Here is a 13,857-nt window from a genome sequence, read left to right as displayed (position 1 = left end):
AATCTCAAAAACAAGCAAATGAAACAAGTCAGAAGGTATATATGGTATGGTTCCATTTACATAAAGGTCAAATTGGCAAAATTAAACAACGTGCCATTGAGGAATGCCTATCTGTGAGATATAACTATACAGACAAGCTCAGGGAGCTTAACACAAATTTCAAGATAGTGTCTGTTTCTGGCTGGTCGGGAGGAGGACTTAAGGCAGTGCAAACTACTAACTGGTAAATTTCCATTTCTTAACCTGAATGAGAGGCCCACAAGGGTTCATCTATTTTCTCTGGAAACTATACATACCACCTATACACACACTCTGTGCATTATATATTACATAATAAATTTTAAGTCTCTAAAAAAATATCCAAAAAGCTGTTTTAAAATCTTCCTGCTCATCTTCCTGTTAAAAAAAATGCCATTGGTATGTAAAAGTGGCCTTTTAACTGTAATAAACAATGCTATTAGCTTCTGGTACTTTAGGGACTGCTTTTTAAGAAAAATTGCTATTTGGGGCCGGCCTGGTGGCGCAGCAGCTAAATGCACACTATCCGATTCTCGGTGGCCCGGAGTCTGCAGTTCAGATCCCAGGTGCGGACATGGCACCGCTTGGCAAAAGCCATGCTGTGGTAGGCATCCCACATATAAAGTAGAGGAAGATGGGCATGGATGTTAGCTCAGGGCCAGTCTTCCTCAGCAAAAAGAGGAGGATTGGCAGTAGTTAGGTCAGGACTAATCTTCCTCAAAAAAAAAAAAAAGAAAGAAAAGAAAAATTGCTATTCAAGATATTCATGTGTGCTCTACCCTACATAATAACCATCAACTTGTCTTCCAAAGCAACGCTAAAGCGCAAAAGACGTTAAGGCTTTATGCAGAAATATAAAATAGGCTTTTATTGCACTAATACAACCACCTTTGTATACACCAACTGATATGCATCCTGCATCTGTTAACGAAATCCTTTAAATCTGTTTAAGAGACAGCAAAATTAAAACACAAATATATTAAGTGCTATGTAAACGCTGAGGAAGGCTAAGTATCATTTAATTATGATACATTAGATTTCCATCGTAAATTGCCGCGTGAAGTCTCAAAAAGGATCTTCTGTGCTTAAGACAACAGCGGGACTAAACTGGCAACTCCAGCTAGGTACCAGAATTTGAACGGCGACAACGCGGTGGCCTCAGGCAAAAATCACAGACTCAGTTGCCAAAAAATAATATCCCAATAAAAAGTTTTTTCCAATTTCCGCAACACCGTTGGCAGGTATTTTTATGAGCACTCATTCTGGAATATCCCTGGTAGATAAAGCCCCGAAAATCAAAAGCCATATGACCCAGCGACAGATTCGAGAATCTCCCCAAATCTCGTTGAAACAGGTTATCTTCTTCTTCACCTCCAGATCTCCCTTCCAGAGTCCTGGGGTGTGGAGAGCAATGGGGAAAAGATTGCTGCGGAGTTAAGAAGAGTCGTGAATCACGTGGACAAAAGTTAGTCAGCTGGGACCTTGCAAAACATTGTCATCTAACCCCTCATTTTGCGGATGGGGAAATTACGCCTCAAGGAGAAGCGCGCCTGCTTATCATCGAACAGCTGTTTAAATTCAACTCCTCTCTTAGCCCAGCGGTCTTTCCCCCTACATACCCCCCCAATACTTCAGTTCGCTGTTAACACGGAGGAGTTAAGAAAATCCGCTTCTCCGCAGTATGGCCAGGTTGTCAGGGCTAGAAAAGGTCGTAGAGGTAATCGAGTCAACTCCTCTTCCCACAGATGGGGAAACTGAGGATGGAAGGTGACGCAGCTTGGGCGGCAAATCACCGAACCTATGCCACCGAGCAGTAGGAGCCTGACAAAGGTGATGAAGATCACCGGCCACCCCAGTACTCGTCTCCAGGAGGACAACTGTCTAAAAACTCCCGATCCCTAGCTTTCATTCAGCGAGAATCCCGCCCCTCCCACGCAGAACCGGGAAGAGGGGAGGCGGGGAAACGCGAACAGCCGGTGCGCAGCACTGAGAATGCCGCGGCGGGACCGGCGCCAACTCCCGCCTCTCTTCCGCATCCGCCGGTGGGGACAAGGGGAGACAGCAAGGCTGCGGCGCCTCGCGCGAGAAGAGATACCTGAGGCTCGAGACGCTGTCCCCCGCCGCACCCGCACCGGAGCCCGACACCCTGCTTCCGGGGTCAAGTCGCCGCTTGGAGGCCGGAGATCACTAGAGGGAGCCCCGCCCCATCCAAGCCAGGCCTCCACTGCCCACTTTGCGGAGGACCCGGGCAACTTCCGGGACGCCGCGCGTCACTAAGCAGCCGATCCCCACTTCCGGACGCATCCCCTCCTTCGCCGTCCCTTTTGGGAAGCCTGCGATGTCGATCGAGATTTCCGCGCGTTTGATTGGCGGAGCGAGAGCGCTGGTCTCTGCCGATTGGTGCCGGGAAATCCGCCCCATAGACGCCCGCGGGGCGCACAGTTTCCCTCGTGCTCTTGTTTCCCGCCAGCCGCGCGTGTTGCGGCGCAATCATGGCGGACGTGATGGAGTTGCCCAAGTCGCGCATCAACGCCAGTTTGCTAGCTCAGTTCATCGATCGGCCCGTCTGCTTCGTAGGGAGACTGGAAAAGGTGCGCGCGCTCGCCGCCCTCGGCTCCCCGGTCCGTAGCCGGTGGGAGGGACCCGTGACCGCTGGGCGGCCTCGGGGGGGGTAATGGAGGTTGAAGGAGGACAGAAAGCCTTAGACCATCACTGCCCTCCCGATTGCTTTATTTTGCACAAGGGGACTTTTTGCACGGTTTTTAGCCATTGCAGCCCCATTTTGGCGCCTCTGTTGTGGCGCGAAATCGCTATGTTTTCGAATGCGCTTCGTTCTAAATCCTAGCGCGCCACCCCCCGCTCCCCGTTGTTTGTGTTTACATAAAGGAAGTTATAGCCGTGACTCCCACAGTTACCTTCTGATTTCTCAGTTTAGCCAGACTTGATAGTGTAATTTTCTTCCTTCCTTATCTTATGCAATTTTCTCTCTCAAACCTCGTTTTCTCTGAAGTCACTTCTCCATAAAACCTTCCTTGATTGTCCCTTCCAGATCTTATAGCAGTCTGTCATCTTACACCAGTGTTCCGAGTGCAGCCCCTTCATTCTGCTGGTGAGGAACAGGCCCAAAGTCTCGGAATCAGTGAACCAAGAAGGCTGAGGGGGGAAAAATTATATAAAGGCTTATTTAGCAGTTCATTTCAGCCACACATCCTCTTCATGAAATAGGTGTTATTCCAGCTTCACAGGGAAACTAGGTAGGAGTGTTGTATGCTTAAAATGTTCAACGCCACAGCAGGTAGCAAAGCTGGGATTCGAGCCAGAGCTGACTGCTCTCTTCGCAGCTGTCACACAGGAGTAGACCGAGATCATCTGACAACCAGTTCTTTCTTTGCTTCATCATGCCTAATTTTTAAAACATACCCTTAGTGCCATATGTACAATTTAAATCATGAGTGCCAACAGATTTCACTTTTACGTAGTATGGACGTTCTTTAATTTGTTCTTAGCACAGGGGTGCCAGATTTAGCAAATAAAAATACAGGACATATTTGTACTAAAAAAGTATTGTTGTTTATCTGAAATTCAAATTTAACTAGGTGTCGTTTGACCAGATATGGTAACACAATTTATTTGAGGCAAATAAACCGTTCAAAAACAGTTGCTTTGTACACACGGACTAAGTTTGAGTCAATCTGCTCATCTTTTGTCAAACTTTTAATATTTTTATCTTAATGAAATTTTAAAGGTTTTGTTTATGTGGGATTTTTTTAAACTTTTTATTGAGATTATGATGGTTTACAACCTTGTGAAATTTCAGTTGTACATTGTTGTTTGTCAGTCATATTGTAGGTTTACCACTTCACCCTTTGTGCCCACCCCCTCCACCCCCCTTTCCCCTGGTAACCACTAATCTGTTCTCTTTGTCTGCATATTTAACTTCCACAAATGAGTGGAGTCATAACAGAGACTGTCTTTCTCTATCTGGCTTATTTCACTTAACATAATACCCTCAAGTCCATCCATGTTGTTGTGAATGGGACGATTTAATGGCTGAGTAGTATTCCATTGTGTATATATACCACATCTTCTTTATCCAGTCATCAGTTGATGGGCACTTAGGTTGCTTCCATGTCTTGGCTATTGTAAATAATGCTGCAATGGACATAGGGGTGCATGGGACTTTTGGGATTGCTGATTTCAAGTTCTTTGGATAGATACCCAGTAGTGGGATGGCTGGGTCATATCGTATTTCTATTTTTAATTTTTTGAGAAATCTCCATATTGTTTTCCATAGTACCTGCGCCAGTTTGCATTCCCACCAGCAGTGTATGAGGGTTCCTTTTTCTCCACAACCTCTCCAACATTTGTTACTTTTTGTTTTGGTTATTTTTGCCATTCTAACGGGTGTAAGGTGATATCTTAGTGTAGTTTTGATTTGCATTTCCCTGATGATTAGTGATGATGAGCATCTTTTCATGTGTCTCTTGGCCATCCATATATCTTCTTTGGAGAAATGTCTGTTCATGTCCCCAGCCCATTTTTTGATTGGGTTGTTTGATTTTTTGTTGTTGAGTTGTGTGAGTTTTTTACATAGTATGGAGATTAACCCTTTGTCGGATACATGACTTGCAAATATTTTTTCCCAGTTAGTGGGTTGTTTTTTTTGTTTCAATTCTGTCTTCCTTTGCCTTGAAGAAGCTCTTCAGTCTGATGAAGTCCCATTTGTTTATTCTTTCTATTGTTTCCCCTGTCTGAGAAGACTTGGTGTCTGAAAGATCTTTTGATACTGATGTGAAAGAATGTACTGCCTATATTTTCTTCCAGAAGCCTTATGGTTTCAGGTCTTACCTTTAGGTCTTTGATCCATTTTGAGTTTATTTTTGTGAATGGTGAAAAGAATGGTCAATTTTCATTTTTTAATCATGTGTTTCTTTTTTAGATTCATCCCACTGGAAAAATGTTTATTCTTTCAGATGGAGAAGGAAAAAATGTAACCATTGAGTTGATGGAGCCTGTATGTTTAAGTATTAATTCTATGTATATTTAGTTAATTCTTCATCTTGGTTTGGTTTGTTGTTGATGCTTCTGATTCTTGGAGTGGATGTATAAAGGACCAGCTTATAGAACTTCCCTGGCTCTAAAATTAAACTATTTTCCTTTGTATTTCCCTTCGTGTTTTTAACCATTGATTCTTGGGCTCTGTGATTTTTAATACATCCCTTAAATGCAGGGTGGCAATCCTCATTCCTTATGAAAGACCATAAAATCACACAAGAAAAATCTTCCATTTAAATCACTTTTTCCTTCTTCAAGAGTTTTACCTTTTTAAAATTCTATTTTCGGATACATATATTTTCAGTTGTCACTTATTTGTTTTTACATTATGTTTATCATACTTAAAAACATTTTCTTTGGTCTTTTACGAAGACAAATCCGTGTGCTATATATATGTGTTAAAGTATACAGAACACACTATGCAAGATAGAGATTTCAGTGTGTCCTTTTAAACAAATTACTCCTTATAGAAATACTGGGCACTCTCAATATCTTTAAGTGATTGGTCTTCAACTTAAATGTTTAACTGTGTCATTGGACCTGAAACTACTGCTAAAGGTAACAGTACTTGTGACATGCTGACAGTAAGGACTCAAACATTTTTTAACAAGTTACAATTCAGATTTTACATTGGTAAATCTTTTAACTATTTTCTTACGTAAAATGAAAGATTAGTGAACTGTATAACAATTTTCCAAGTTAGTTATCATCTGAAGATGTCATAACACCAGGTTGATATTTTGTTCTTTGTGTTAGCTTGATGAAGAAATCTCTGGAATCGTGGAAGTAGTTGGAAAAGTAACAGCCAAGGCAACCATTATGTGTGCATCTTATGTCCAGTTTAAAGAAGATAACCATCCTTTTGGTAAATAAAGCAGTCTAGTATTTAGTAGTTTCGTGTAATTAGAAGGAAAACAATTTTATTCTTAATTTGATATATGTTACTCTTGAGTCTCAGTCCTGCTACATTTTCAGTTCTCTAGAAATTTCTGATCCCAGAGGAAATGGGAGGATGTTTTGGCCTGCTTCTAAGTAGTGCTTGTGTATGTAGGGAACTCAAAAATTAACGTTTGTGGAAAGGGAAATTTTAAAAATAGGGCAAACAAAAATAATGTTAATAGTTTTGTTGTTTTGCTTTGATATATGAATTGAAGGCGTCAAATAATGCATAACACTTAAACACAACCAGGCAAGAACCGTGCCTGTATAATGGATGTCAAAGTGGATGGCCTCCTGTACCCATGTCTTATTTTTTGGAGCCACAGTTAAATAAATATGATGACCATATCTCGTTTTAGAAGTTGGATTGTGAAAATAAGTTGACCTCTAAAAGGGAGAGAAAAGAGAAATGGGTAGAAATCTTTCAGATGATAATTGACATTATAGCTTTCCACTATAGATTAAACGTTTGCTAAAATGTTTCTTTCAGATCTTGGACTTTACAATGAAGCTGTGAAAATTATCCATGAGTTCCCTCGGTTTTTTCCTTTGGGAGTTGTGCAATATAATTGATCTTGATGAATTTTTTATACTTACAAAGGAGGTACATTGAAGACCATTAAAGGAGGCTGCTGGTATTTGAGGGAGAGATTCCTGTGATTTTTAATATTTTGTTTGTTCTTTTTTTAAATGTGTTTACCTAGCTTTATTAGATACTCCAGTATGCCATTTTTAATGGGACTGGTGTATTAACAGTTCTCTCCTAAGTCTTCATAAAGAATCACTTCTCCAGTGTATGGTCACGTCAGATGTAAGAACAAAGCAGTTGTCTGAGTTGTGTTTTCTGTTTTATTAATAAAAGTTTAAATGGTACATACTCTTGGTCATTCCATTCTTATTCTTTTGGTCATATATTCAAGCACAAACTTGGAATTTCACAGCTGTAAGGTTAGGACTTAGACCTACCACAATGAACCCTGGGCCAACTGTGTTAAGAATTCACTTAACACAGTTCATGCTATCTCATGAACTATACCATGTTAATTACTTCCTTGACACTCAATTTAAAAATGGTTGATTTTGACTTATTAAAAGAGCAAACAGAATCCTGTATCTTCTGTAATTTGTGAATACCTATATTAGGGTTTTCCAGACAATCAGAACCAATAGGATATGAATAGATATATGTAAGAGATTTGTTACACGAGTTTTATGTGGTTATGGAGGCCGAGACGTCCCACAATCTGCCATCTGCAAGCTGGAGAACCAGGGAAGCTGGTAGGGTAAGACAGTTCAAGTCAAAGGCCTGAGAATCAAGGGAGCGGATGGTATATCTTGCAATGTGGGGTCAAAGACCTGAGATGTGGGAGGTCACTGGTGGAAGTCCCAGAGTCCGAAGGCCTAAGAACCAGGAGCTCCAATGTCTGAGGACAGAAGATGGACACCCCAGCTCAAGAAGAGAGCAAATTCACCCTGCGCCTTTTTGTTTGGGCTCTCAATGGATTGGATAATGTCCACCCTCGTTGGTGAGGGCTGTCTTCTTTACTCAGTCTTCTGATTCAGATGCTAATCCCTTCCCACACACCCTCACAGACACACCCAGGAATAACGTTGTACCAGCTATCTGGGCAGCCCTTGGCCCAGTCAAATTGACACGTAAAATTAACCATCACAGTACCACTCAGAATTTTAAAACTGAGCATTACTAGTGCCAAATAAGGGGTACCTGAGCATTAAAGCAGTTGATGGAATCATTTGATTTTTTTTCTTCCTTTCAACTAATTCTAAGTCCATTTAGATTGTAAATTATACTAAAAATATTTATTTTAAATTGCTATCATCTTTAATTTCAACTTTTACCCCCAAATACTCTACAAATTACTTAGGAACATTGCCACAGCCACTTAGGGTAAAGCATTTTATTATAGGAAGTGAAGACAATTATAGTTGAAATTTAGGTTTATGAGGGCCAGTCTCAATAGCAGTTGTCTTGAATGCCAGAGAAAGGGTCAGTCTTCAACTGAGTTAACCTCTGAAAACTCACTGCTAGTAAATGTTAAAAGTGCCCTACTTCAAACCTCTGAACTACTATATTTAGTAAATTGGACCGAAAGAATAGGGTATCTTGCTTTCCGTCAAACGAATCCTTTATACTAATGATTTATGGTGCCATATCTCTAGCCCCAGCCTCACTTCTGAGCTGCTTGACATCTGCACCAGGATGTCCCACCAGCTCTAGCTTGAATGAGTGTAGTCTGAATGAGTGCAGCCCCCCTGCTATTTGTTCCCTGATTTTTGGGTAATAGTTTTAAGATATGTCACATATATAATTCACCTATTTCACATGTACAATTCAGTGGCTTTTAGTATACGCAGAGTTACACAACCATCACCACAATCAATTTTAGAACATTTTCATCACCCCAAAAAGAAGCTCTGTACCATTTACCTGTCATGGACCAATCCCTCCACCACTGCCACCTGCCCACCAACCCTAAGAAACCACTAATGTACTTTCTGTCTATTTAGATTTGTTTATTCTGGATATTTCATATAAATGGAATCATACGGTCTTTTGTGACTGACTTTCACTTAGCATAATATTTTCAAGGTTCATCCAAGTTGTAGCATATGTCAGTGTTTCATCCCTTTTTATGGCCAAATAATATTCCGTTGTATGGATATATCACATTTTGTTTATCCATTCATCAGCTGGTGGTTTCCACCATTTGGCCCTAAAGAATAATGCTATTCTGAACCTTCATATAGAAGTTTTTGTGTGTACATGTGTTTTTATTTCTCTTGGGTATATACCTAGGAGTGGAATTGCTGCATCAAATAGTAAATATATTCAACCTTTTGAGGAACTGCCAAACTGTTTTTTAAAGGAGCGATACCATTTTCTATTTCCAGCAGCTATATTTGAGGATTCTAACTTCTCCATATCCTCAGCAACACTTATTATCTGACTTTTTGATTACAGCCATCCTAATTGGTATGAAGTGACATTCGTGGTTTTGATTTGCCCTGTTTCTTTTAAAGCTAACATAAGCCACTCCCTTGCCCAGCAAAGCTTGAATACCTTAATCCTTTTCACTGCCATTGCCACTGTAAGTTTAGGCACTGTCATCTCTTACTTGAACTATTGCAACAGCCCTAACTACATAACTGGCCTTGCTGTTTTCAGCTTCTTCCTATCACCCAGCCAATAGAGTTGCACTAAACATGAGTTGTAGGGGCCGGCCCTGTGGCGTAGTGGTTAAGTTTGGACACTCCGCTTTGGCAGCCCAGGGTTTGCCAGTTTGGATCCCTGGCGCAGACTTAACGCACCGCTTGGCAAGCCATGCTGTGGCTGGCATCCCACATATAAAGTAGAGGAAGATGGGCACAGATGTTAGCTCAGGGCTAATCTTCCTCAAAAAAAAAAATCAGTTGTAGTCATCATACTATAAAGTTTAAAAACCAAAGGAGTGTAGAAAAGGGAAAACTTCCTGAGAAGCTTAGAGTGGAGAAACCTGGCCAATACTACCTGAACCAAGGGATGGAGGTTGCCATCACCAGTGATGACCTGTGGATATCGTATGCCCTCTAATGTGACGTGATGAGAAGACACTTCTCATCTCTGTGGTATTTTTTCAAACCCTTAATGCCAGTCTGATCATGAGAAAACATCAGACAAACCCAAATTGAGGGACATTCTACAAACTGTCTAATCAGTACCCCTCAAAACTGTCAAGATCATGAAAAAAAGGGAAGGAAACAGCAGAGAAGAGTAAAGACACATGACAACTAAATGTGATGTGGGATCCTGGATTGGCTACTGCAACAGAAAAAGGACATTAATGGAAAAACTGGTGAAATGTGAATAAAGTCTGGAGTTTAGTTAATAGTAATGTACTAGTGCTGGTTTCTTAGTTTTGACAAATGGTAATGTAAGACAATGTAAAGGGAAACAAACTCAGTGAGGGGTTATACAAGAACTCTCTGCACTATCTTCATGACTTTTCTGTAAATCTAAAATGACTCCACAATAAAAAAATGTATTTAAAACAACCAACCTCCAGAGGCCGTGCACTGACTAGATCAGGTCCGTATTTCTAATTAGTAGTGGAGGGCCTTCACAATCTGACCACATCACACCTCAGTCCCAAATCCTCCTCTCCCCTTGAAGCTCGCCTCCAGCGCCAGTCTGCCGTTCCCAGACACACTGGACCCTTTGAGATCTGGATGCCGTTGAACTTGCTGTTGGCTCTGATTGAAATCTGTTTCTGTGCCCAAAGGAAAACATTCTCTAAGCTTTCCCTAACCTAGACAAACAGTTACTTTATGTTATAGTCCTTTCTTTATTCATCTCATCAGACTTAACTTGCAGGTAAACTTTTTTTCTCTGTTTAAAAAAAGTGATTTTTATAACACTACAAAAATCAGAAAGTAAAGTTTCTAGTGTCTCCTGAGAGACACTGCTGTGGATTGGTGGATAGCTTTCCAGAACTTTCTCCACATAAACTATTTGTCTATAGGACCTCAATATACTCTTCTGCAATATGCATTTCTCCTTTAATGTGTCTTAGCAGTTGACATATAGAGCTATCTCATCCTTTTTAACAGTTTCAAAATAACCATTGTACCAAATGTTCCCTAATTTATTTAACCCAGGCCTCTAATTAGTCTTCCCCACTAAGGAGAGGTCCTAATAGATGAAGAACCTGTAGTTAAAAAACCTGTCTTACTAGTATTTCCCAATGCCTAACATAGTCTATAAATAAATTAGTCCTATCCAGCCTGGTTTGAGAAGCCACAAGGCTGAGCGGAGAGGTAATGAAGACCTGAACCATAACAGGTGAAATGGTAAAGGACAGGAAGCAAGGAGTTCAGAATATGTTACAGTGGAATCCGTAGGACTCAGTGATTATGTTAGGAGCTAAAGAGAATAAGAACAAAGGATGAGGTCAGTGGGTGAGGAGGCAATAAGCTTGCCAATCCAAACTTAAGTAGTTGATAGGCCCTTTAGTGAAGATGTCCAGAAGGTTTTGGAAACGTAGGACCAGACAGAGATTTGAGAGACAACCTGCCTAAAATATTTAAGGTAGAGTTTAAGACATCTACCAATCACTTATCTGCAATTTCAAAATCTCAAATTGTTTGAAACCCAAAAGGCTTTTCTTCAATTTGGGGCAAAACTCGTTTGGCAATGAAAGCTGATTAGAATTGTAGTGAGACTACTTACAGTCTCTACCCCACTTACTGTAAATGTTCATATGCTTCACTGCGGAAATACCGACATGTTTGATTAGAGGCTGCTCTCCCTCTGGGGAGGGTGTTGTGTAACCTATGGTAGATACACTCTATTGCTTTTCTAACATCCAAAAATTCTGAATTCTGAAGCACAACTGGCCCCAAGAGTTTCAAATAGGGATTGTGTTCCTCAATCAAGGGACAGCCTAGAGAGTGAGAAAACCACAGAACCAATAACAGAACCTGGGGGTAACTGCACACGTACAGAACAGCAGCAGGAGAGTGACTGAGTCAGGAGAAGAACCCCAAAGGTGCCTGATGCCTAGTAAGCACTCAACAAATATTTATTCACTGAAAGCATATCATGAAAGACAAGGAAGGAGAGTTTCAAAGAGCAGTCAGTAATGTGGAAAGCTCAAGAACAACTGAAGATAAGGATTGAGGATAAAAGAGTGACATTACTAACATATATCACACATTTCTAAAACAGTTTAGGCTACAAAAATAAAATGGGAAATATAGGAAAAGGAGATGACAACTACAAAAACATTCAACTTAATAGGAAATATAATTAGGCATTAAGTTTAGCTCCAGGTATTCCTGGGGAGCTAGGAAAAGGAAGGAACAATAGGCTATTGAATTTTAATAGCCTTAAATGTATTAGCACAATCAAACTTTTCCCTAATATTAAATTCTTTTTTTTTTTTTGAGGAAGATTAGCCCTGAGCTAACATCTCCCAATCCTCCTCTTTTTTCCTGAGGAAGACTGCCCCTGAGCTAACATCCATGCCCATCTTCCTCTGCTTTATATGTGGGACACCTACCACAGCATGGCGTTTGCCAAGCCGTGCCATGTCCACACCCGGGATCCGAACCTGTGAACCCCGGGCCACCGAGAATCGGAACATGCAAATTTAACTGCTGCGACACCGGTCCGGCCCCCCTAATATTAAATTCTAAAAGCAATATCACACAGAATCTAACGTGAAGGATGATGAGTCGCAAAATGGTTGTCTTTAGTAGTAATTTTATAGATGTGCTTCGAATACTCATTTTTATTTTCATGTGATAAGTACAAAATTAAAACAACTCTGAAAGCATCTCTTCATAAGGGGACTTAAATGCTTTGAGTGATAAAATAGTATTATCACTAAATTTATAAAATCTTGAGGTTATCTTTTAAGGTATTAATTTAATATGCATTAAGTCACTCAACAAACATTTTGCGTCAAGTCCTGGGCTAATTACTAGAGATACATAGCAACAAGGTCCCTGTCCTCTGAAATTTCAATCTATGGCAGTTTAGCATAATCTCGAAAGATGTCTTAACTCAGAGCTAGCTAATATTTAACTGGTGGAAAGTTTCGAAGAAATCCACTATGATTATGAACAATCAAATTTTGTAGGTTCTTAGTGAAACTCCAATTTAGTTTCCTCCCTTATTTAATTCACATGGAATTTGATTATGATCTGTTGCTGAAAGAAAATTAATAATCTGGGTACCACAGGTTATCTTTCCTAAAAAGATGATGCTAAATCTAGAGTACTAATAAAGCATACGTTTTATGTTACTTTCTAATTGTGATGTTGGTTTGAGGTAAGCCATTTATGTTCTTTATGACCCCATTTGACCTACAGCATGGGGTTTTGAGATGGCTAATTAAGACCAGAAGTGTAGGACTATGAACAATTTATAGTGTAATACATTCATCTTGATTGCGAGGATTAAATTTGTCATTAGCAAGCCCTTGTTTCTTCTTTATACACTACAGAATGTCAGAAAGTATTTTGTATTTCCTCATCTTTTTTAAAGACTTGGACTGAAATGTAGTGGCTTTCGTATATTAAAAATGTTTTTTTAACATGATTATTTCTGTAGGTGGGCAGATAAAGAATAACAATCTCTATGGCATCTATATAAAGTGGTATTCAAGATGAAAAATTCAGAAAACTTTGAGACAGTTCTCAAAAAACAGTGAGTGCCTTAAGTTGGAAGAAGAAAAATATATAAGCAGCATAATAGTTTTAGGCAATGCCACAGATGACAACGTGACTAAATTAGCCCCCTTTCTAAGCGACTATTCATTTTTCACAGGAGTTTGAAATATTACTCAGGAACGCAAGTCAATTATTTTGGTTGTAAGAATCTCTCACCAGAAAATTATATGTTAAGGTAATAAAGTTTATTTAATAATAACAGGCTTAAATGAATAGTTTCTTTGAAACATATTGGTACCTCGTCATCCTAAATCTTGAAAGATAACCAGGAGGGAGGAATTCTTGAAAAATTACTAATTAAAAAGCTAGATAATTCAATATTATTTTACCTTGGATATTCATTTAGGAAATAAATATTTAGATCTTAGCTTGTATTTTCATTAATTCAACTCCACTTAACACACAATGATTACTTAAAGCTAAATTACATCAAATAAATTTAACATAACCTATAGATAATCACAAATAGTGTCATGTTTCACTTAAACATTTTAATATTTTTCTTTAGCTTTTGAAAAGCTTTAAGCATTATGAAAACACTGAGCCTGATGAGAAAATACAATTCTCTTTTAAGAGCTGCATCCATTCTTTTTAAGTGTCCCATTTAGTCAA

At 39.7% G+C, this 13,857-nt stretch overlaps 2 protein-coding genes across 6 annotated transcripts in view; one reads left to right on the top strand and one right to left on the bottom strand.

Moving 5' to 3' along the window:
- UMAD1 (UBAP1-MVB12-associated (UMA) domain containing 1) overlaps positions 1 to 2,545 on the bottom strand; it is a 218,042-nt gene extending 215,497 nt beyond the window's left edge. For 2 of the 5 annotated variants that reach the window (XR_011437814.1, XR_011437815.1), the window contains exon 1: positions 2,114 to 2,545. The gene's annotated coding sequence lies outside the window, so the exon portion shown is untranslated. The remainder of the gene's footprint in view (positions 1 to 2,113) is intronic. The other 3 variants (XM_014739042.3, XM_014739041.3, XM_070264521.1) reach the window with 3 other exon arrangements.
- On the top strand, positions 2,475 to 6,885 carry RPA3 (replication protein A3). Its single transcript, XM_001494501.7, has 4 exons — positions 2,475 to 2,609; positions 4,958 to 5,032; positions 5,830 to 5,938; positions 6,503 to 6,885. Exons 1-4 carry the CDS (start codon positions 2,511 to 2,513, stop codon positions 6,583 to 6,585), a joined length of 366 nt encoding a protein of 121 aa, XP_001494551.1. The 5' UTR covers positions 2,475 to 2,510; the 3' UTR covers positions 6,586 to 6,885.
- The last annotated feature ends 6,972 nt before the right edge of the window (positions 6,886 to 13,857 follow it).

Source organism: Equus caballus, chromosome 4 (assembly GCF_041296265.1).
Source record: "Equus caballus isolate H_3958 breed thoroughbred chromosome 4, TB-T2T, whole genome shotgun sequence".
NCBI classification, from domain to species: domain Eukaryota; kingdom Metazoa; phylum Chordata; class Mammalia; order Perissodactyla; family Equidae; genus Equus; species Equus caballus.
The sequence above is the reverse complement of the archived record's forward strand: the minus strand, read 5'-3'. Positions and strand labels throughout refer to the sequence as shown.